This window comes from Mus caroli, chromosome 17, assembly GCF_900094665.2.
Source record: "Mus caroli chromosome 17, CAROLI_EIJ_v1.1, whole genome shotgun sequence".
NCBI lineage: Eukaryota > Metazoa > Chordata > Mammalia > Rodentia > Muridae > Mus > Mus caroli.
In genome coordinates this window covers 59728594-59750814 of record NC_034586.1, presented here as the reverse complement: position 1 = coordinate 59750814, position 22221 = coordinate 59728594, and the positions used below count along the sequence as shown (strand labels likewise).

General features: G+C 38.1%; 1 protein-coding gene across 1 annotated transcript in view; it reads left to right on the top strand.

Annotated features, from left to right (window-relative positions):
* Fbxl17 (F-box and leucine rich repeat protein 17) overlaps nt 1–22221 on the top strand; it is a 432158-nt gene that overhangs the window by 25443 nt on the left and 384494 nt on the right. The window contains exon 4 of the mRNA XM_021149392.1: nt 3797–3928. Within this exon, the coding sequence (XP_021005051.1) occupies nt 3797–3928 (132 nt within the window). The remainder of the gene's footprint in view (nt 1–3796; nt 3929–22221) is intronic.

The window sequence follows — 22221 nt, the reverse complement described above, 5'->3', positions numbered from 1 at the left end:
CACAGCCTCAAGAGTGCAGATTTCTATTCTAGAAACACAATAATTTAGGATTTGATGGTATAGCTCTGTAGCTTTCTATGAACATTGTTAAGAAGTTTGAGGCATTCTTAGCCCATTCCTTCATATGAACCTCATTTTTACTGGAAATCTGGAGATTCTCATAGCTAGGATTGTCAAATAGTATGATGATCTGTTTTGATCATTTGCACTAGACATAAGGATGAACCCTTTCAGTTCAGAACATTTAATAGCTTTTTAAAAGTTCGTTGAGTGATACACGTGGAATGAACTTTAACCTCAGACTTGTCACCATGCTTCTGTTCTTAAGAGACAGAAGCCAAACCCCGTGTTCTCCTCCCAAATACCAAGACATGGAGAGTTACTCTAGCCAGAGAATGCCAGTGTTTTGCCACTGTGAACTAGGGGCAAGGTCTGTGTAGAAAGCAATGGAGAGGTCATCTGAGGGTTAAAGTAGCACTTAGCAGACTGAAAAGTCTCATTTTATCTTCTTTAAGACATATTTGAGCCAATTCAGAGTTCTTAGTATTGGCTTGAATCCAGCTTTCTTAGGTATAAGTTCTAGAAATGTACCTCCTTTTCTGATGAATTAAATTGGATTTGACAGCTGATATTAATGAGCATGACAAATAATAATGGAAGTATTTATATATGTATATATATATATGTGTGTGTATATATAGTATTGGCAATAAAAGCAATTTCTCAGATTACATTTAGATTACGTTGTGTACAAAAGCACTGTTTAGCTACTATACTGTATTGGATTTGTTGTTACTGTGACTTTTTGCTTATATCGTGAAGGAGAGACTAAAGCTTAGATAGATGAATTCATGTCCTTGTTTTCCTGATATACTCTTCTAAGCATGGACTTAGTTTTAAAATCTGAAATTAACTATGATGTAGAACTATATAAAACTACAATCATGACTTCCTGTGTTTGTCGTGTTTAAAGAGGCCTCTTCTGTCTAGGGATGTGGGTGAGTGGAAGAGGGAGGGTGTAGTATACACACAACCAGGGGTGAAATCTTCACCGAGGAAAAACATCTTAAAAAGAGTTCTGCATGTACAAAGTTGATTACTATTTTATTCATTGAACGATACTTAAGTACAAGCAAGCAAGGACAAGGCCTGAAACCACATACTATCTCCATAGAGTCAGAAAAGGACTTTACCATTCAGTAGGTCCTCATGATGAGAGTCTTGGAGAAATTAGGGACAGTAGGAACATACTATAGACCAATAAACACTGTAGCCAACAAGCCTGCAGCCACCACAACACTAAATGGTGAAAAACAGTATTTCCGCTAAAACCTGCAATGAAAAGTTCTACTCTTGCCAGTCTTCTTCAGTGTAGTTTTAACTAGAGCAGGAACATGTAAAACATGAGATAGATAAAAAACAAGAGAGAAAGAAGGCAAGTTAGCTTTATTCATAGACAGCTTGATTTTGAAGGACCCTATAGACTCTGCCAGAAAAATTCTATTATACATTTTCAGTAGGGTGTAGAACACAAAATCAACATACAAAAGGTAGTGAGTTTGTTCTATAGTGGTAACAAACTACCCAGGGACAAACCTTACTAAGGAAGTGAAAGAGTTCTACAATAAAAATGTGAAGACACTGAAAAAAGAAACCAAAGAAGATACCAGACAATGGCAGGATCTTCCTGGACTGGCAAGATTAAGTCAGGAAAATGGCTATATTGTCAAAATTAGTATACAGATATAATACATGTGCCATCAAAATTCCAATGATAGTCTTTACTGAAGTAGACAACATAGTACAAAAAAAATCATATGGAAATGTAAAACCAGTTATAGCCAAAGAATTCATAAGGAGAACGAACACAGCTGGAGGTACTCTAATACTTCATCTCAGAATTCCCCTACCGAGCTGCAGTGTTACGATCACCAAATACTTTCAGAAAAATAAGTTTGGAGATCAATGGGTCAGGGTGGAGGGCCCTGATATAACCCACAGAGCTCTGACCACCTAATGTTTGACCCATGTGTCAAACACACTGTAGAGCGTGTGGGGACTGTTCGACAGAAGAGTGGAATTAGGATCCCCTGTCTTTCACACTGCACAAAAATCAATTCAAATTGGATCAAAAGCCTTAATGTGAAACCAGAACCAGGGAACACTCCTAAAGATAAGAGTGGGGCTAGGGTTGTTCTGAATAGGAAATAACCCCAAGGATTAACAAATGGGACTACACGAAATTAACATTGTCAGCAGCGTGACCAGGCAGCTTGCAAAGGAGGAGCAAGTCTTTGCCAACTATACTTGTGGCAAGAGCTAATATTTCGAATTTATGAGGGAACTCCAAAAAATTAAATACTCCCTAAAAATGAAAAGAAGTGAGCTAAAGAAACAACAGTTCTCAGAATACATGCAAATAGCCATTAAATATTTACAGAAGTGTTCAGCAGCCCTAGCCATCAGGGAAAGGCAAATGAAAATAACTTCAAGGTTCCATGTCACCTGAGTGAGAAGAGCTGTTACCAAAAGTGGTGAGCATGGCAAGGATGCGGGGAAAGAGGCCCTTGCTCATGGGAGTGTAAGCAAGTGCAGCTTTTTTTCTTTTTTTGAGTATAGAGGTTTTACAGGGAAATAAAAATAGGTCTGCCATTTAACCTAGCGATGATACTGTTTCTGAGCATCTACTCCTATGTCTATCCTACTACAGAGATACTTGGGCATTCATGTTCACTGTTGCTTTATTCATTATAGCAAGGACATGAAATCAGCCTAGACGTCTGCTCGTAGATGTTGGCTCTAGATATTAAAATATGATACATGCCATGGGAACATGCCATGGAATTTTGCTTAGCTGTAAAGAAAAATTGTGGAATTTTTAGGAATAGTACATGGATCTTTAAATTATTCTTCTAAGCAAATTGACCCAGACACAGAAAGATAGACTGCATGTTACATCTCATATGTGGATTTCAGCTTTTGATGCACACATATGCACACACACACACACACACACACACATAAAGGAGTATGGGCAAAGATTGAGAAATTCAAAATCAGAGAGACAGAAGAATGACGGAATGAGAGAGCACATGAGAGAACAATTTTTCTGATGAAGACCTGAGAACAAGAGGAACCACGTGACATGAAAACACCCGAAGCAGTGGAAGACAAAGGACACGAGTGGAGAGGACAATCAACTAAAACAAGTTTGCTTGGCAATCACACAATGAAGCGGTACTGTGCGCTGATTTCAGTTAATGGAAAGGCAGTCGGAGGGATGAAGCTCTATGCAGTCATTAAAGACAATCGTCTACATGTCCGTCTGCATTTCAGTCTCTTTGTATACTTGTCTGTTCATCTAAGCTTATATACCCATTCTGCTATGAAAGTATGCATACATTTTCATATTCTTACTTTTCTGATTTTCTAGAGCTTAATGGCTGTGCAGTACTGATTTGTATGATTATGCCATCATTTTTATATTTAGGTCCTCCCAACCCCAGTCTACATATACTATTAAGACTTAAATAAGAGTGTGAACTTAAAACTGTTAAGTCTGTGTATGTTGATGTTGTGTGGTACAATTGGAACAAGTATGTTAGAGGGCGGATGGTTTCTAAAATGCTGTTTTAAGTTATTACTTGCCTTTGTTACTTTATCTTATTTTAAAAGTAACTTACAAGTCGTCATTTATCTTTGGTATGGCTTCTTCAAAATATTGCACGGAAATCTCACTAGAAATATGTTGCCTTTGTTCTTTTCCAAGCATTGAGCCAAATCTCTTTGTTTACAGCTGGGCTCAAGATGCAGAGAACTCAAAGACATCCATTTTGGCCAGTGTTACAAGATCTCAGATGAAGGCATGATTGTCATAGCTAAGAGCTGCCTGAAGTTACAGAGGATATACATGCAGGAAAACAAATTAGTAAGTACTCGTTTTTGTCAGTGCTGTTCAGTGTGTCCCTTCCCACCGTCTGAATTCCCTTTACTCTGTTTACAAGTTGTCTCCTGGTTATCAAGTGGCAAACACTACTCATTAAAACGCAGAAGTTGCCCAATTGTTTTATAGTCTGGTCCCATAAGAGAATAGATGCTTGTGTGTGGTGCTGGGTTTTTAAACCTTCATTAGTGTTTGCTGCTGTGTCTTTAAAGAGTTCTTTCTGACAGCGAATCTAACTCAGGCATACTGGAATAGATAAGATTTGTTAGCTAAATCTGTTCGGTTGGAGTTCCTGTGGTGCCTGTAGGAATGACAATAATTCTAGATTAAGAATATTTTAATGCCCAGAACTGTGTATATTTACAAATAGAGCTTTTTACTAGAATGGTTAAAAGATAGGATCAGTAAGTGCAGGTAAAGAATCTCAATAATTACGTAAGGTTTATATTTTGAGCACATGCACACATGTCTCACAATGGGTTAATGTACGGCTCAGTTTTTTTTTCTTGTTGAGATATAATCACATAACGTTTATTGGTTTTTATTATATCCATAAAGCTATGTAGTCGTCACCAAGATCTAATATATAACATTTTCTTTATCAGCTTAGACTCTTCTCTTTAGCCATCCCTTCCTGTTTCCCTTTCCCTGGCACATGGTAGCTGCTAATTTATATCCTGTTTTTTTGTGAGTTAGCCTATTTTATATGTTTTAGTAGAAGTGGAATCACATTGGACTGATCTTTCATGTTTTTTTAGGTTCAGGTATGCTGTAGCTTGTAGATAAATGAAACTCAAAGCCATTTTAATTTTGACTGATAGGGATAGCATATCAGTTACCAGGAAATGTTGTCCCTGGGAGGAGCTGGCAGGAGTTTCCAATGTCAGAATAGTGTATTTATAAAAAAAGACTTAGTTTTAAACTTGCATCTCAAAATGGAGACATTTTTGTTGCTTTTTTCAGTTTTAAAACTTTTGAAATTAAAAAAAAATAGGTAATAATATAGCATTTCTCCCTTCCTGTTCCTCTGTCCAAGCCCTCCTGTATGCCCTTCCCCCCTCTCCATCAAACTCAAAACTTCTTTTCACTAATCGCTATTGTATATTTCTAAGTATAACTTGTTCAGTTTGTATAGTTATTTGAATGTGTGTTCTCAGGGCTGACCGCTTGGTATAGGACAACCAGTTGGTGTGCTTGTCTCTCTCCTGGCCTTCCTCTGTTCTCTGAGGTTCTTTGTGTAGAGTGAGGCCTCCTGGGTTTTCCCGGGCTAGTTTGGCATGTGTGTTGGTGTTACCATTGTTCAGCCTATGTTTGGGCAGTCACATTTGTAAGATTCTGTGGGTACTAGGAGACAGTCTTGCAGCAAACTCCATGCTCCTCTGTCTCTTACAGTTGTCCCGCCCCCTCTTGTGCCGTGTTCCCTGAGCCTCAGGTGAGGGGGTGCTTTGTAGAGGTGTCCGTTGGGACTGGGGTTCACAACTGCCTTTTGATTGGTTGTGTGTTTTCTGTGCTGCTATCTATTGCAAGGAGAAGTTTCCTTGATGAGGTGTGAAGACTACACTTATCTGTGGGTCTGAGGATGAGTGTTTATAGATTGTTGTTAGGGATTATGATGGTTTAATAAATTAGTGGTTTGTAGATTCTCCTCCGATAACCATGAATTCACTTGAGTGAGTAGTTAGCTAGGTTTCTGGTATCCGACATGGTTGGTCTCCCTCTTACTGATCAGGTTTTAAATCCAGTAAGAGATCTGTTGTTACCACCAGGGTATGTGCCCCCTTAGGGTTATCATGCCATGCTGGCATTGATGTGGCTCAAGGGCATCACAAATGTGGAGAATTGTTGGCTGCCTCCTTCCTTTGGCAGCTTCCTTGGTGATTCTGGTACCATGAAAGTTAGTCCACAAGGAGGTCCCATTTGTTTTTGAAATGTTAAAAACAAACAAACAAACAAACAAACAAACAAACAAACCAAAACATGCATCATGTGCCGGGCGTGGTGGTGCATGCCTTTAATCCCAGCACTCAGGAGGCAGAGGCAGGCAGATTTCTGAGTTCGAGGTCATCCTGGTCTATAAAGTGAGTTCCAGGACAGCCATGGCTACACAGAGAAACCCTGTCTCAAAAAACCAGAAAAAACAACAAAACAAAACAAAACACTAAAAAACATACATGTTCAAACTTCAGTTGTGGAAGGGATGACACTTTTTGAAATGATTTAAAAATTGAAACACCATGAATTAAAATTAAGTGCTTTTATTGCCACATGATGTGCTTTTACCTCGAAAATACACAGTAAAGAGTACCTCAGAGTCCTCTTTAAAGTTACTGTGAATATAGTCATTTGAGGGTGTATGGTTTCTGGGTCAGATAGACGGACATTTTGTTTCTCACTTGCATTGGAACCTTGAGAAAATTACTGAAGGTCATGAAACCTCGTGAAACCTTACTTTATAATGGTGTGTGTTGATAATTTGTCTTACAGGTTGTATTTGAAGATTAAGTGGCATAATAAATACTCTCAAATTACTCAGTGCACTCTGACTCCTAAGATGCACGAGAAGCCTAAAGTAGTCCATACTTTATCACAAATTAGTTCATTAATAAGCTTTGGTACCTCTGGTATACAGCATAATAAATGAAAGGCAGTTCATCCTATCTTAAAGATTTTCTAATTTTTAGTAGTATCTTTGTTGGCTTGACTGGCACTTGTGTTCGTTTCAGCACAGAGAGTTCCGTGCACTGCTGTCCTGTAGGCTTTAGCTGACGGCTTTTCAAAGGCGGTGCTGTCCATGCTGGGAGGATGGGCTTTATTTTCCTCCTGGCCTTGTCCATGTTGTCTTATATTGAATAAGTGGCACATACTTAAATCCGGAGAGAATCAGATCCGGATTTGGTTTTTATTTCATGAGGGATTTAAAGTGTTTCGATAAACCTTAAAGAGAAGCCAACATAATTCTCATTAAGGTTCTTAGAAGGAAATTCAGAACATGTTGAGCCCTGTTGGACAGTTGAATTCCTGATAGCTAACTTTCCATAGGAACTTAAACATATTTATGTAATAGATGAAATATCTAAGTAGTCAACTGTTTTGGCTTTGAGAAGTATATTGGTTATTTGCTGATTTTTATTAGCTACTAATAGAGATATTGAAGAAAGAATTCTTTCTCAGAAAAGATGCCAGCAGATTTTGACCTGTACTTTGACCAGTATTCAAATGAACTTCGTTATTTTTCTCTCTTAATAAATTGAATCTTCTCTAAAACACTGTTAGAGCTCCTGCTTGCCTGTGTAGTCAGGAGTTACCAGGGTTAATTGGTTTTGTGGCTTCCCATAGTTGCCAGAGCAGGCATCGTTCATGTTAGGCGTTGGCCTTTAGGTGGCAGCATTGTCTCAGTACATGTCTCACTGACAGGGCTGTTCCATCGTTGATGCAATGCTTACAGTCTCTGCTGCCGTGAAGCCTCATTTAAAGTTATTTTCTTTTAGGTGGTATTAGTGGGGAGACTTACTTTTTTCTGCCATATGAAATACTAATTACCTGAAGAACACTGCCAGTTGACATTGCCTTTGTATGTGAAGCAGGAAGAGAATGTGAATATTCTTATTTGTGGTTCCAACTTAAGTGGAATAAAATTTAGAATATGAGAGGGATATCTTTGTTTATTAGAAGCTTATATATCACTATTTGACATTGAGAGTAAAAAAATTGAGGACTACTTCACTGTAGTCCTTTAAAAAGAGTGAGCTTGTGTTTCTCTCATTTTGAGTGCTAGAGGTGCTTTCCATGGATGCTCTGCATTGTCTGTAAACCCCGTGTAGACGCTCGAACAGGTTTGTGGAGTTGAGGTGTAGTGAGGGTCCAGCTTGTCCCACACTTTCCTCTTTCTCCTGGCGAGTGCCTTTCAGTCCCTTTGGTGCACAGTCTGCCACGGAGCTATTTTTAAGGTTATATCTAGTGAGAGCATTGTCTTAGTCTATTTTCTTCGCTGTAATAGAATACTCATGGCTTAGTAATTTGTCAAAGCAGAGGTTTATCTGGCACATGGTCCTGGAGGCTTGGAAGTCCAGGAGACTGTATTGTACAGCTTTAGTGCTGTAACAACCCATGGCTGACAGTAGAAGGGGAAAGAGGAGGTGGGTGGGGGAAGGAAGGGAGGGAGGGAGGGAGGGGATACAAAATACCAAAGAGCAGTAGCTCTGTGCTCACTCACAGAAATTGGTAACATTCTGTTAAACTTTCTGCTGCTCTTTAAAGTAGTAAAGCAAGCCAACTTAAGTTTCCACTGCTTCACAAGGTTCCTCCCATTGTCTGCTTCTAGAGGCAGTGTACTGATGACCTGGGGTTTCTAAGAAGGATTTCAGTGTCCACATGGATAAGATGGCATTTGTCTGCATGTAATTTATATCTGTTGTCATAAGGCTGAGTATCTGATCTCACAGTTGTGTTCAGTCTGTCTTGGTGTTCAGCTTAATTGTTGGGGTGTAGCCACAGTGACTGTGTATTCATTCTTGTTATGTGCTGGTGCCCTGTGCTGTGTCTTTCGTTTGTTCATTGCTACTTGAAGGCACATACATTGTGTCTAGCATTTTGTTGTGTCAGGCAGTATTGCGTAGACTCTGTGTGTCAGTGTGTCAGTCAGCTGTGCATGTGGAAGCGCTTCTGTAAGGATATCAAGGGCACTGAGACAGCCTCAGTTCCATCTTACTCTAGTAAGGCCTGGTCACTCCTTGATTGAAATGGCTTGAGTGTGCTTCCTACTCAAGGCCTGTCATATCTCCCGAGGGCAGGGCTTATCTAGTCACCTTTTTATCTTTCTCTTTGTGAGTGTATATACATTTGGGTTTAGTGGTATATGGGTTACTTCTGACTTGAGTATACCATTTAACTGTATTTCTTTAAACACTCTGGGAATGTGCTCTTAAAAATAAGATAGACTTGAACAAGTAAGTAATAGCTTTTTAGTGTAATGATGTAAAATTAATAGTGTCTAGGTAAAAAAAAAGGTAACTTTTTAAAAACTGAGTTGCCTCACCTATCATGTGATTTTTGTGCTTGTTCTTCCCAGGCAAGTTGGTCACTGAGATTGGAGAGGACTGGAATGGCTCAGCACATGTAGCTCTAACCAAATAGACAATAGAATTCTGGTCAGAATTATGCTCACTAGTATATTCTGTTAATAAGTTGGTTTTATTTTGTTGAAATACTATTTGTAAAAGTGGAAATTACAGAATAATTTCAATCTGAGAGTAAATTTTTACTTGTATGGTCTTTGTTAGGTCTTGTCATTCTTTTTAATTTATTGATATTTTTCTCTAAGAGTATTTTCTTATGTAACAGATAACTTGTTAACATAAATACATTTATCCTAGCATTTTAAATGCATAGAAAAACAAGAATGAATGTATGCATTGTATGGAGGGCAGGCAGTGACTTGGATAATATCTCAATAACTTTTCTTGGTAGTGCATTATTGTTTTTACCCTGCAGATTTTCTTGCCTAATTCTATTTGTTTAGTAATATTAAAATTAGTTTATAAACTCAAAGGACTCATCAGCTGGTGACAGGCCCGCAGAAGCCCAGAGACTCCAAGTCTGGGAGCTTGGTGTTGGAGGCCTGATGTAGACACTCAGTGTGGAAAATGCAGGGTGATGATACCCAAAACAGGACACTGCAAACACTACTTTAATATTCTTTTTCTAAAGTGTTTTGTGTGTGTGTCAAATTTTAGACGCCTTCCTTGAGTTTGTAATTTTCAGTTAATAAGGTAATTTGTAGTTGGTGGAGGTCCTCCACTTGTGTCTCTTTTTGCTTCTGTATGTATAATTAAAATTTTTTTTATGTTCTTAGGATTGCATATTTTAAGAAATTAGAAATATGTGAGCAAATCACATTATCTCTCTGTTCCAAGAGTGAAAGTGCTGGCTTGGCTTTGTGCTGGAGTGCTGGCACCGGGAGATAGTGTGTTAAGATAGAGAATCACATCATTAGGCTTGGCAAATAGAAATTTATAAGGCTGGGTGCCAGAGGGATGCTGGGAGTACATTAAGCCTGTCATTTATGAGGACTTGTTTCCCTCAACTACCTTCCAGCTTGCCAGTCAGCAAATGAGATGTAGTATTTGGATCTGGGGGGAACTTTTGGCTAATGTTTTTCTTTATTCACAGTAATGAGGTGTTAAGGTTTGTAGGTTATGTGAGACTTAATTTCATTATTATTTTAGTGATTAGGCCTAAAGACAGAAGAATTGGAGAATTGCTTCTTCTCTTTTTCTGCCCCTGGTTCCTTTCCCCTATCCTTTAAATTTACCTCTCTGGATGTAGTTTACAAACTATGCTTAATTTGTTTTACAGATTCATAGTTTACAGTTTTTCTTTTATTTTATTATCATTATTTAAAAGAAGCACCACTGTGACTGCCCTACAACTCTTGGGCTTTTGACATAACTGGTCTTCTGCCAGAAGCTGTACAAGCTAAGTGCCCATGCAACCCTGTGTGGGTGGCCCTTCTGCTTCTTGCTCCGGTAATGCAGATGCACACACTTGTGGTGTGCCAGTTGTTTACGTTGCTTCCCTTTTTAATCTTTGCTTTTTTTATTTTTAAAATAAAAATTACTTTTTTGTAATGAATTTATAAATAAAATCAGTGTACGTTTAGGTTTAGGCAACTGTTCAAACAGACACTGGCTCGTCCCAGCCTTTCCTTATTGAAGTGTAACTGGTACATTGTGCACAGTTGGACTAATCATCCTGCAGTCGTGGATGCTGTCAGTCACTCTGAAGTCTAGGTTTAACTGAAGTGTATAAACATCCCATCGATTTCATCTTATGACTTATTTACCACAAACAAGGGAGAAAGACCACAGCAGAGTTGAAAGGAGAAAAACAATGAGCTTTCTATCTTCTCTTATGATTCATATGTTCTTTCATCTGCGTTCTGACTGTCACCATCATCATCCAATATAACCCTGTTTATTCTCTTTAATACATATCATATTATACCCGTAATTATAACTGTTTATGTATATCTATACCTTTCAGGCTAAGATCTGCATATAAAGGGAACATGTGATTTTTTTTTTCCTTTTGAGATTGGGGTAACTTTACTTAATATTATTGTTCATATTTATTCTCCTTAATATATATTATATTAAACCCGTAATTATAACTGTTTGCATTTATGTATGTTTAACATTATAGGCTAAGACCTATATATGAAGGGCACCTGGGACCTTTTTTCTTTTCCGAGGTTAGGTGACCTCATTAATATTATAGATTATAATGCCACTCACTTTCTGCAAGTTTTCCTTTTCTTTGAGAGCTGAATAATACTGCCTTTTATGTATTGTCAGATTGTCATTATTCATTCAGGCTTCTAGGTTGTTTCCATTTCCTTTCTGGGGTGAATAAAGCATCAATAAACCTAGGTATGAATGTCTCTGAACAGAATACTTGCAAATCAAATTCAGGAACACAGTAAGAATGTCATATGTTATGACTAAGTGAACTTCATCTTGAAGGGGCAAGATTGGGTCAATATATGTAAACTTCCACAAAGCCACCAGATTGATACTGAAAAGCATCTGACAGAATTCAGCATGCCTTTATTATAAAACAGTTGTTAGGAATAGATGGAACAGACTTCAAAATAATAATGAGTGTATGTAGTAAAGGCTGCTTACAACAAACCTGCAGCTAGCCTCATATTATCAACATACTGTAGCATCTCTTCAGATGTCAGGAGTGAGACACGGAGGCCCACTCAGCACAGAGCTTGGAGTATTACCTGTAAAAGTGGGGCAAGCATCGGGAGGAAAAGCCACACTGTCAACATTTGCAGATAATAGGAATTTGTACTTAAGAGATCTTAATAGATCTTGCTGGAAAACTCTTAGATCCAGTGCACACTTACATAAAGTTGTAGGGTATAGCATCAATGTAAACATGTGGTTCCCTTCATTTATACCGACAATGTGCTCTTAGAGAAAGAGTTAGGAAAGCTGTATCTTTTATAATAGCTTAACAACAACAAAACCAAAGAATAAACCACCACCAACACACCTAGGGACATTCTCAGCCGGAGAAGAGAAAGGCCTCTGTAATGAAAACTTGAACACCCTGAATACAAGATGAGAGACTGTTGTAGAGAATGGTAAGACCTTCTATTGTTTCTAGATTGGAGAATTAATAGTGTGAAAATAGCCATAGCACCAAAATTATTTACATATTTAATGGAATGCATATGTTTAAACCAGGGTCTTGTTGATGTGAAGAAACATCATGACTAAAGCAACTTGTGGGACAAAGGTTTGTTTGGCTTACACTTCCACTTCGCAGTTGATCATTGAAGGAAGTCAGGGCAGGAACTCACACAGGGCAGGAACCTGGAGGCAGGAGCAGAAGCAGAGGCCATGGAGGGGGCTGCTTACTGCCTTGTTCCCCCTTGCTTGATCAGCCTGCTTTCTCATAGAACCCAGGAGACACCAGCCATGGAGTGGGCCCACCCACAGTGGGCTGTACCTACCTACATCAATCACTAATTAAAAAACTGCCCTACTGGCTTGTTTGTAGCCCAGTCTTCGAAGGCATTTTTCCCAGTTGGGGGTCTCTCTTCTCATGTGACTCTGGCATGTGTCAAGTTGACATAAAAATAGTTAGCAATGCACATTAAAGATCCGGTGTCCTATTTCACAGATCTAGATTTAAAAATAATCTAGGAATTTACAAGGACTCTCAGGTCACATACAGCCAAAGCAGTCCTAAGAATTAAGAACACTTACATTATAGAACTATAGTACAGACAGTCAGACGGAACAGAACAGATGATCTGGATATAAACCAACAGATGGACTGCCCACCTAGATTTTGACAAAGGTGGCAAAAACTTGCAGTAGAAAAGATTTCTTATTCAATAAATGACGCTGGCAAAACTAGCTATCTACCTGCAGAAAATGAGTTCGCAGTCACACTTTCACCTTGTGTAAATAGGAATTCAGAATGGATCAAAGGCTTTAATTTAAAGTCTGAAGCACTGAAATTAACCAGGCAAAACATAGGGAGTGCTCATGAAGACATCCAGGTAGGCGAGAAGTTTCTGAACAGAACTGAGAAACACAGCTTCTCTTTGCTAGTCAAGATCCAGAATTTACAAAGAATTGAAAAAATTAAATACCATAGAAATAAGCTGCCTATCAGGATGTGAACCAACGAACAGTTTTCTAAAGGAGAAACACAAAAAGTCAGTGACTATTTTTAAAAATATTCAATTTTCCTAGATAATAGGGAAACTCAAATTATAACTACCTTGAGATACTACTTTATCTGAGTCAGAAAAAAGTTATTTTTAGATCAATTGTGCCTGTGTGCATGCAGGTGTATGCATGTGTGTTGCTTGCATGCATGTCTGTTACCTAGTGCATGCCTGGTATGTGAGGTCAGTATAGGGCATTGACACCTTACCCTGGAACGGGAATTAATGATGGTTGTGAGCCTCCATGTGTGTGCTGGGAATTGAACCTGGGGCCTGTGTGGTAAAGTGGCCAGCTCCCTTCACTGCTATACCATCTGTAGCTCCTTTATAATTTAAAAACTCTATTATGATTTTCTGCCCTTATGTGCTTTAATAGTTATATACAACCAATTATTAGGGACTGACTGACCCAAACAACACATAAATGGAAATTTTGTGTAGATTTTTTGTTGTTGTTGTTAATGATAAAATGACATTTGGATAACTTGGTGAGAAAATACTTGAGAAATTATTGATTTTCTTACATTCTACTGTTTATCCTTTGAGTTCCATTGAGAAGTGATAGTGTTTGCATAGCTTTTTAATGGTTAATTCCAAGTGTGTAAGCTATCCTTTTCATATTTTAACATCTAGTGAAAATGATCACATTTTACTAATGTCTTTGAATTATAAGGTTTTTAGATTGTTATAATAAATAATGCTGCAGTTTCCTAATTAATTCGCTAACCTTTTAGACTTGGGTTCCTTCCCTTTTCTGTGAATGCATTTATCTTTCTTCAGCTGTTGGACAAGTTAACTTTTTTCTCCTGTCAGATCCAACTTACAAGCTCTTTGCTGCTTCTCTACAGGTCTCAGATTCTTCACTGTGTGTGTGTGCAGTGCTAGCTACTCATTTGTGTTCGTTACTGTGCTAGATCACATTCACATTAACTTTCTCTGCTGCTTAGTGGCCATGGTTTCCCCTAGTTTTTTAAAGTTAAGAAAAGCTCTTATTTCTTCATAACGAAAGAAGAGGATGGCATTCTAACTTTGAGTCGTTTTAGAGGATCTGTATACTTCCTGAACTGTCCTCTAGTGTGCACCTCTAATATTCTGTTAGTGTGTGTATGTGTTAGAGGGGAGAGAAGTATTTCTATTTAAGAATTTATAAAATGTTTTAATGGAGGTTGAAGAATTCTCAGTAAAATGTGATAAAATGATGCTTCTTTCCTATTGCTTATTTTAGAGAAAAGATTTCTAGTAATGTCAACGATAATATAATCAGGGCATTATTTACATAAGATCCTGGAATTGGTTTTCAGCCTTCATCTATTCTCACACCAAATTAGTGTGAGAATGTGTATTTTAACAGTTGATTGATTTTCTTCTGTGAACATATGCATTGTTTTAGGCTATCTTTCTGGTTTTTGGCCATGAAGGCATGAATTAAAATCCTAAAAGTTGGGTGATTTCCTTTGCTACAATAGTGGTGTTTGGCAGCTGTCTTAAGTTCACATAAGGGTTTGAAACATTTTCCTTTAAGGTCTAGAGTTGAAATACAATACATTGTATCCCTTGTTTTGTCACGGAAAGGGATTTAAACAAACTTTCTTTTGCACTTGTTGAATATGTATTTCATAGTAACCACCATGAAGTTTGCAGCAGTTAGGAAGATGAAGAATCAAAGATAAAAGATACATATTCAAGAAGGCTTGGGTTCACAGTTGGCGCATAATCCTTTCTGCTCTCACTGATACCCTAACCCTGTACCTATCAGAACAAAAGAAACTGAATTGGAAATTGTGGGAGCCAGGGCACATTCTGTTGGCAGCACATCGCATGGCCCATAGGCGTTGTCAGGTCTCAGTTTGACACCCTTTATTCTTTGTGACAGATGTGAGGTAGGGTCTATGAGGGGGAAGTCATTACTAGAGAGAGGGCAGTGTCAGATCAAAAGTAACCAGTGATCAAACAAGGTAACGGCTGTGGAGAATAGGCTCTCTTTCTGTCCTCAACAGCTGCCTGAGCACGGAAGGGAGTAGTCCTTCTGTGGCAGGCAAGTTGATTTTCTTTGATGTGCAGTGAATTACAAGTCAGAATGGAAGCTAAAGTGCAGTGCAGAGGTCTTTACTTCCTACTTCTTGGGCAATGTTAGTGTTTAAATGTTTTATTTCTATTACTCAGACATATATAGAAGTCACTTTCTGCTGAATAACACAGTGAAGGTATACTGCTGTAGCTGCTCAGTTTGTCACTGTGTGCTTAGCAATAGCACTCACTGTTAAACAAGCCTCAGTACAGTGGGCCTGGGCTCTGAACTCACAGCTTCATTCTGAAGCACCTGCTGTAATTTTAATCAGGTCATTCTGTAATTGTAATGGTGGACAGCCCTGTAGGTCTAGCACACAGTAAGGTCTAGCACACAGTAAGGTCTAGCACACAGTAAGGTCTAGCACACAGTAAGGTCTAGCACACAGTGAGGTCTAGCACACAGTAAGGTCTAGCACACAGTACATTCCCTCATAACTAATCTTGGAGCTCTGTGTCAGTAACATAAAACATAAGTGCACCTAAGATTTTACACTTTATTATATAAACTGACCAGTCCTCCTTGCCTTAGTTGTAAGTGAATATAGAGATCTTACCCAAGCTGGGAGCTTCCCCACTGTGCTGTGCAGCAAATGGGCACTTGATGTGGAGTTCCAAGCCTCCCGGTTCAGTGCTGGCCTCTCCTGACTCTCCTCCTCCAGACTTAGATATGGATTGCATCCACTGCATTTTAGGCTCTAGAGATGGTTTTGACCTTTGTCATCAAGTTGTAGAAAGGGTGTTTGCTTGAAAGTGTTTGAGTTTTTCAGTTAGAAGAGCAGTCTTAGTTCCTCATTGCCTTAAAAAGGAACCCTTGCCTGTGGTTTGTTCCTGTGTTCATCCTTGAAGCTTATTTCTTGCTTTGACGTATTTACACATCAGATTCTTTACACCGGTAGAATACAAACAAAAGTTATTATCTCCCCATTAATTGACATTGTTTATTAAGTATAAATTTGTTATGTACTTAGGAATTTCAGAATTAAATATTGAACTTCTAAGTAGTGACACTTTCTGTTTGGGTCCATTTTGACTTAGAGGAACTTAGGAGTCAGATGTATTCTAATTTTTCTTTTCTTTCTTTCTTTCTTTATTTAATTATTATTATTATTGTTATTATTATTATTTTGATACAGAGTTTATCTGTGTAGCCCTGGCTGTCCTGTAACTCACTGTGTAGTCCAGGCTGACCTTGAACTCGATGCACCTGCCTCTGCCTCCGGAATACTGGGATTAAAGGTGTGCACCACCGCCTCCTGTCATGTTTTCTAATTTTAAAAATTTTATTGGCATAAAATGGCATGCATATTAAGATTATCTTAAGAAGCCTGCATTTAAACCACTGATTTGAGTATTATCATTGCATTATATTCTTCCATGAACCTCTCTTCTGCATGTGGGTGGTAAGACCCAGACAGGTACTACTTCAGAGTTTATCATGTCATCTTGTTTGCTACAGCTGGCAATGTATCTGAATAATAATCAGTATAGTTTTTCTTGATTGTGATCAAAATCTTAAGATCATTAATGCTTGGTAAAGTGATATTTTAATGAATAATTTAGTATTTAAGAGGGTTAAAATTTAACAGACTAAGGAAACTGTGTTCTTGAAGTTTAATTTGTGGATGACTCAAACCTAACTTATAGTGTACTCTGGAGTTTTCACGTTAGCTGTTGAGGTGTTTAGATGGTATCTTACTTAGTTAGGGTATAACTGCTGTGAACAGACACCATGACCAAGGCAACTCTTATAAAGACAACATTTAATTGGGGCTGGCTTACAGGTTCAGAGGTTCAGTCCAGTATCATCAAGGTGGGAGCATGGCAGCGTCCAGGCAGGCATGGTCCAGAAGGAGCTGAGAGTTCTACATCTTCATCTGAAGGCTGCTAGCAGAATAATGGCTCCCAGGCAGCTAGGACGTGGGTATTAAAGCCCACACCTCCCAACAGTGCCACTCTCTGGGCTAAGCATATTCAATCCGTGGCAGATGTAGTCTGTTGGTCCCTTGAATGTTTTACCTCCCATCTGTGAACTGTGTGTATAGACTCTGAAGTGTGAGGCCTTTGCTTTGTTGTTCTGATTTCCTTCAACTCTAGCAGTGCCTGTAACTTGATGCCAGGTTAGAAAAGTTATATTCTTTTGGGATATATAGTAACTGACCAGTAATCTAAACCAATTACTAGTTAAGTATGGGGGTTACTGAAGTCAAACTTTACCATATCAATTTTGCGAAATTTTACCTACCAGTTTATATTGATACTCGCAATTGAATAAACATAGCCAGTATAATTTTTCATAAAGATAAAACTATTTTATTAATTCTTTAGTAACAGCTTTTCAGGGAAAAATGAAAATATACTGTAAATATTTATGTCTTCTACTAATTTCAAAACCCACCCATTTTCAGAAAAATTAGTATTTTTTTCTTAGTTACCTAAATCAGTCGATATTAGTCCAATATTCATTTTTGGTGAAATAAAATCTAATAAAGCACAGTCGTTTACTACCGAGTCAGCAACTGAGCGCGTGCATTCCATTGATACCTGCAGTGCACTTGCATTGCCCTGTGGTGTCTCAGTTATGTTCTGTGTATGTCCTTCATGGGAATGGTGTGGTGACCACCAGAGGGTGCTCACACAGGCCTAGATGCTATAGATCAGTCCGTCAGGCAGTGGTGAGATGTGTTTGAAACTGATGTTTATTCCTAATAGACTTTTTATAAGCAGACAAAGTACATTCTGAACTAAAGGCGAAAGTATTAATAAGTCGGCGAGTCAATACTGTAGTTTCATTTTGCCCAGTATTCTTTATAATGCTTATTCTGTACATCTTATGTGTATTGTGACATCAACCTAATGAAATAATGCCAATATTTAGCTTTCTGTATTCAGTTCTTCAAGTGCTATTACCTATGGAATATACCTCCATATATATATATATGCTGTATTGTAGCTGTCTTCTGACACACCAGAAGAGGGTGTCAGATCTCATTATGAGGGTTGTGAGCCACCATGTGGTTTCTGGGATTTGAACTCAGGACCTTTGGAAGAGCAGTCAGTGCTCCTACCCACTGAGCCATTTCACCAGTCCCTATTTCTTTTTTAATAAATAGTTTATAAGGACTTTTTCTAGATTTATTTATTTTATGTATATATGTACACTGTAGCTATATCTTCAGACACACCAAAGAGGGCATTGGATCCCATTACAGATAGTTGTGAGCCACCATGTGGGTTCTGGGAATTGAATTCAGGACCTCTGGAAGAGCAGTCTGTGCTCTTAACCCCTGAGCCATCTCTTCAGCCCCCTATATCTTATTTCTAATAAGAGATTCCTTATAAGTGACTGATGCCATTGGCACAGTGTTTGGCAGTGTATTTTTTGAACCTTCACACAGTTTATTGTATGAAGATTTGTTTGTTTGTTTTTTTTTGTTGTTGTTGTTTTGTTTTTTCAAGACAGGTTTCTCTGTATAGCCCTGACTGTCCTGGAACTCACTTGTAGACCAGGCTGGCCTCGAACTCAGAAATCTGCCTGCCTCTGCCTGCCTCTGCTGGGATTAAAGGCGTGTGCCACCATGCCCGGCTTGTTTGGTATTTTTAAATGCAAGACACACTTGAAGTACAAAGCAGTAACCCTTCATGTGATATTTTTAAAGTGTCATATATTTTCATGAACATAAAAAGATAAAATTCTTTGGTATTCCCAGTGTAGGTCATCCAATGGAGCAATGTAAAGGGCAAAAGTTATTTATGGTTTAACAGCATTCATTGATTTGTGATCACTGATTTTTGATATATGGTAAAAGATATCATAAATGGTCAAAAATCAGTGAATGGTGTGATGTTTTGTACCCTAAAGACTGTGTATTCAAACTTGGAAGTAAATAATGCTTATTACAGAATTGATAATCCCATAAAATATGATCTTTTACTCTTTGTGGTTAATTAGGTATATGAATGAATTAACCCTTTTCTAAGCCTAATCTGTTATTAACTAGTCTTTAAGCATTTGTTGAGTGGTGACCATATCAGAATAACCGATTCCAGATTTTTTTGTAGTTGTCTTGACAGCTCCCCTCACAGGAGTGCTAACTAATAGGCGTAATGCCATCTTTCCTGTTTTCCCATCAAGTGTCAGCTGGAGAGAACCACTTCTGTACACGCTCTGTAAGACTTCTAGCTTCTGTAGCTATATATAGCACTTCTTGAACATTCCATAGGTAACAGAACTTGAAGAATTAAATACAGTAAACTGAGTTTTGATATTATTCATTGGGTTGGTGTGACCTTTGATTTTAGAGTACTGTGTCCATGATACCCTATAAAGTTCTCCCTTACAGGAACACTTAATTAGACATTGCTCCTGGTCTTACCACTAGGACAAAACAGAATTCTCTATTTTCGTTGTTACAGTAATACTCATAATTTCATAAAAGAGATGAAGAAATTTTTCCCCGTTTTCTTTGGCATTTTAGAATCCAAGAAACAATATAATACATCTAATGAGAAAAGTCAAGTGATTTACATAAACACGGTAGTCATGCATTAAGTGATATGTATAACTTTTTCTAAAATTACCTATAGAGATGATAATATTGAAGACATCTGTAGTTCAGAAAGATAACACACATGTGTGCACGCACACACAAACACGCACAGGCATGAATGCTCACATAACACATGCACACATATTGGGAAAATACAAGAAAGAGGCCTATTGTTCTTATAAAAATATATTTAGATAGGTAAAAACCTTCTTACAGTAATAGAAAAATAGACTGTGACATAAATACTTCTTGATAATGCTCCTGGCTATTTTCAGAAAACTCAATGCACATAAATATGTGCCTTTTAAAATCATACTAAATATTTTAATCTACAGTGTTTTATTAATGATGGATAATTTGGTTCTTCCTGATTTTTTTTCTCATGACAAATTTTGCCACAAACCTCAGGTTGTTTTCTGTCAATATATTTTGTGTGACTTCTTTGTTATCTTGATAGTTTTAGATAACAATATTGTTTTTTTGTGTAGCCATTTTTCATTTATGTTTCTAGTATTTTTTTCTCACTAGTGACATTTCTAGCTATAGTTCTTGAAACCATCAAATAGTTTTAACATAAGGAGCAGGGGTAAAAATGAAATTATGAAAAATGCTTTTAATGATCTTGATACTATTTATTCTGCCTCCACAGTGAATATATGTTCGTATGGGCTCCTTCCTCCCCTCTTCCTTCCTGCCTTCTTCCCTCCCTTCCTCCTTCCCTCCCTCCTCCCTCCCTTCTTCCCCCCCTCTCTTTTTCCTCCCTTCCCTTTCCCTCCCTTCCTCTTTCTCCTCTTTCTTTTGAGACAGTGTTTTATTATGTAGCCCAGGCTATCATTAAATAAATAGAAATCTACCTGCCTCTGACTCCCTAGTGCTGGGATTAAAGGCATGTGCTGTAACACCTGGCTCATATCTTCTTTTGAGAAATACCTGTCAGATATTTTGTCCATTTTTAAGTTGGTTATTTTGGCTATTCTTGTTGAGTTGTGGGAATGCAGTCTATATTCTGTTCTGCAGATTTACTCTTCCGGGGGTATTACTTATGTGTCAATCTTTTCTCCCACCCTGTCGGTGATCTCTTCCCTCTCACTGTGCCTTTGCTGCCCAGAAGCTCCTGGCTCCTGTCTTTCTAACAATGCTAGGGTTTGTGAACAGGGATGCCCGCCTTCTTCCATTTTTTGTCTTTAATTTCTTTTAGCAATAGTTGACTATTTTTACTATCCAGGCCCTTTTTGCTTCATCGGTTGTGATTTTTCTCAAGTATCGGCTTCTGTTCATACTCTTGTAACTATAACTGCTGTCAGCATTCGCCTTTTTGATTGTTCATTGTTATCCGTTAGAGGTACACCAAAGTATTGTGTGCTAATTTAACATTTTATAACTTCATTAGCATCGTTTAGTCTAGCAGCTCTGTGTGTGTGTGTGTGTGTGAGTGTGTGCACGCGTGTGTGTGCATGCATGTGTGTGCATGCATGTGTGTGTGCGTGTGTATGTGTGTGTGTGTGCGTGTGTGTTCGTGTGTGAGGGACAGGAGGGGGATTACTTCTCTTCTGGTCTTCCTCTTCCTTTTTTCTTTCTTTCCCTGCTGGTTCTCCCCCCCCTTCCTGTCCTTTTTTTTTTTTTTTTTGGTACTTATTTCTTCACAAATGAAATTGGTATAAAATTATGTACTTTATTTTTATCTTAACACATTTTTGTGTTAAGTCTCATACTGCTCTTTTGTTCTTGTGTTCTGAAGTGGTAGTGTGGAAGTCTGTTTGGAATTAACGTGATACTGTGAGCACCCAGCTGCTTGTTGTACACTTAGCTTGCATCTTTTATGGATTGTTGTTTTAGTTTAGCATGTGTGTGTGAATATACTAAACCTGGAGTTTTTATGTAAAATTTTGTACAATTTTGGTGTGTTTGTAAGGGAGATCTCAGAAAGGGATTCTATTTCCTAGAGTGCAGGCTTGTGTAATTTTGGTCTGTGCTGCCAGGTTCCCTTCTTTAACAGTTACACCATTTCACATTCCTATAGCCGAGTGTGCGTTACCAATGCTCCATCAAGCTCTTCAGTTGATGCTCTTTCAGTAGATGAGAAGAGGTGTCTGAACCAGTTGTAATTGGCCTTTTGTTAGACGTCGGAAGTGGTCGCATGTGTTTAAGAACCATTTGCATTCTTTTTCTGTGACTCTCCAAGCTTGGTCCATTTCTCTATGGAGTCACTAATGTTGTTGTTGTTGTTTGTGTTTTTTAGCGTGTACAGGGAATGTGTGATAAGCATTGTCTGTTTTCCGTTTATCTTTCTCCTGTGGCAGCATTTACCATAAGTTTCGTGTTTGTTTGTTTCAAAATTTTATCTACTTTATCAGTTTTCCCTGTTTTTGCTTTTGAATTTGGAATTAGAGTTGGAAAGGCAGAGGCGGTCC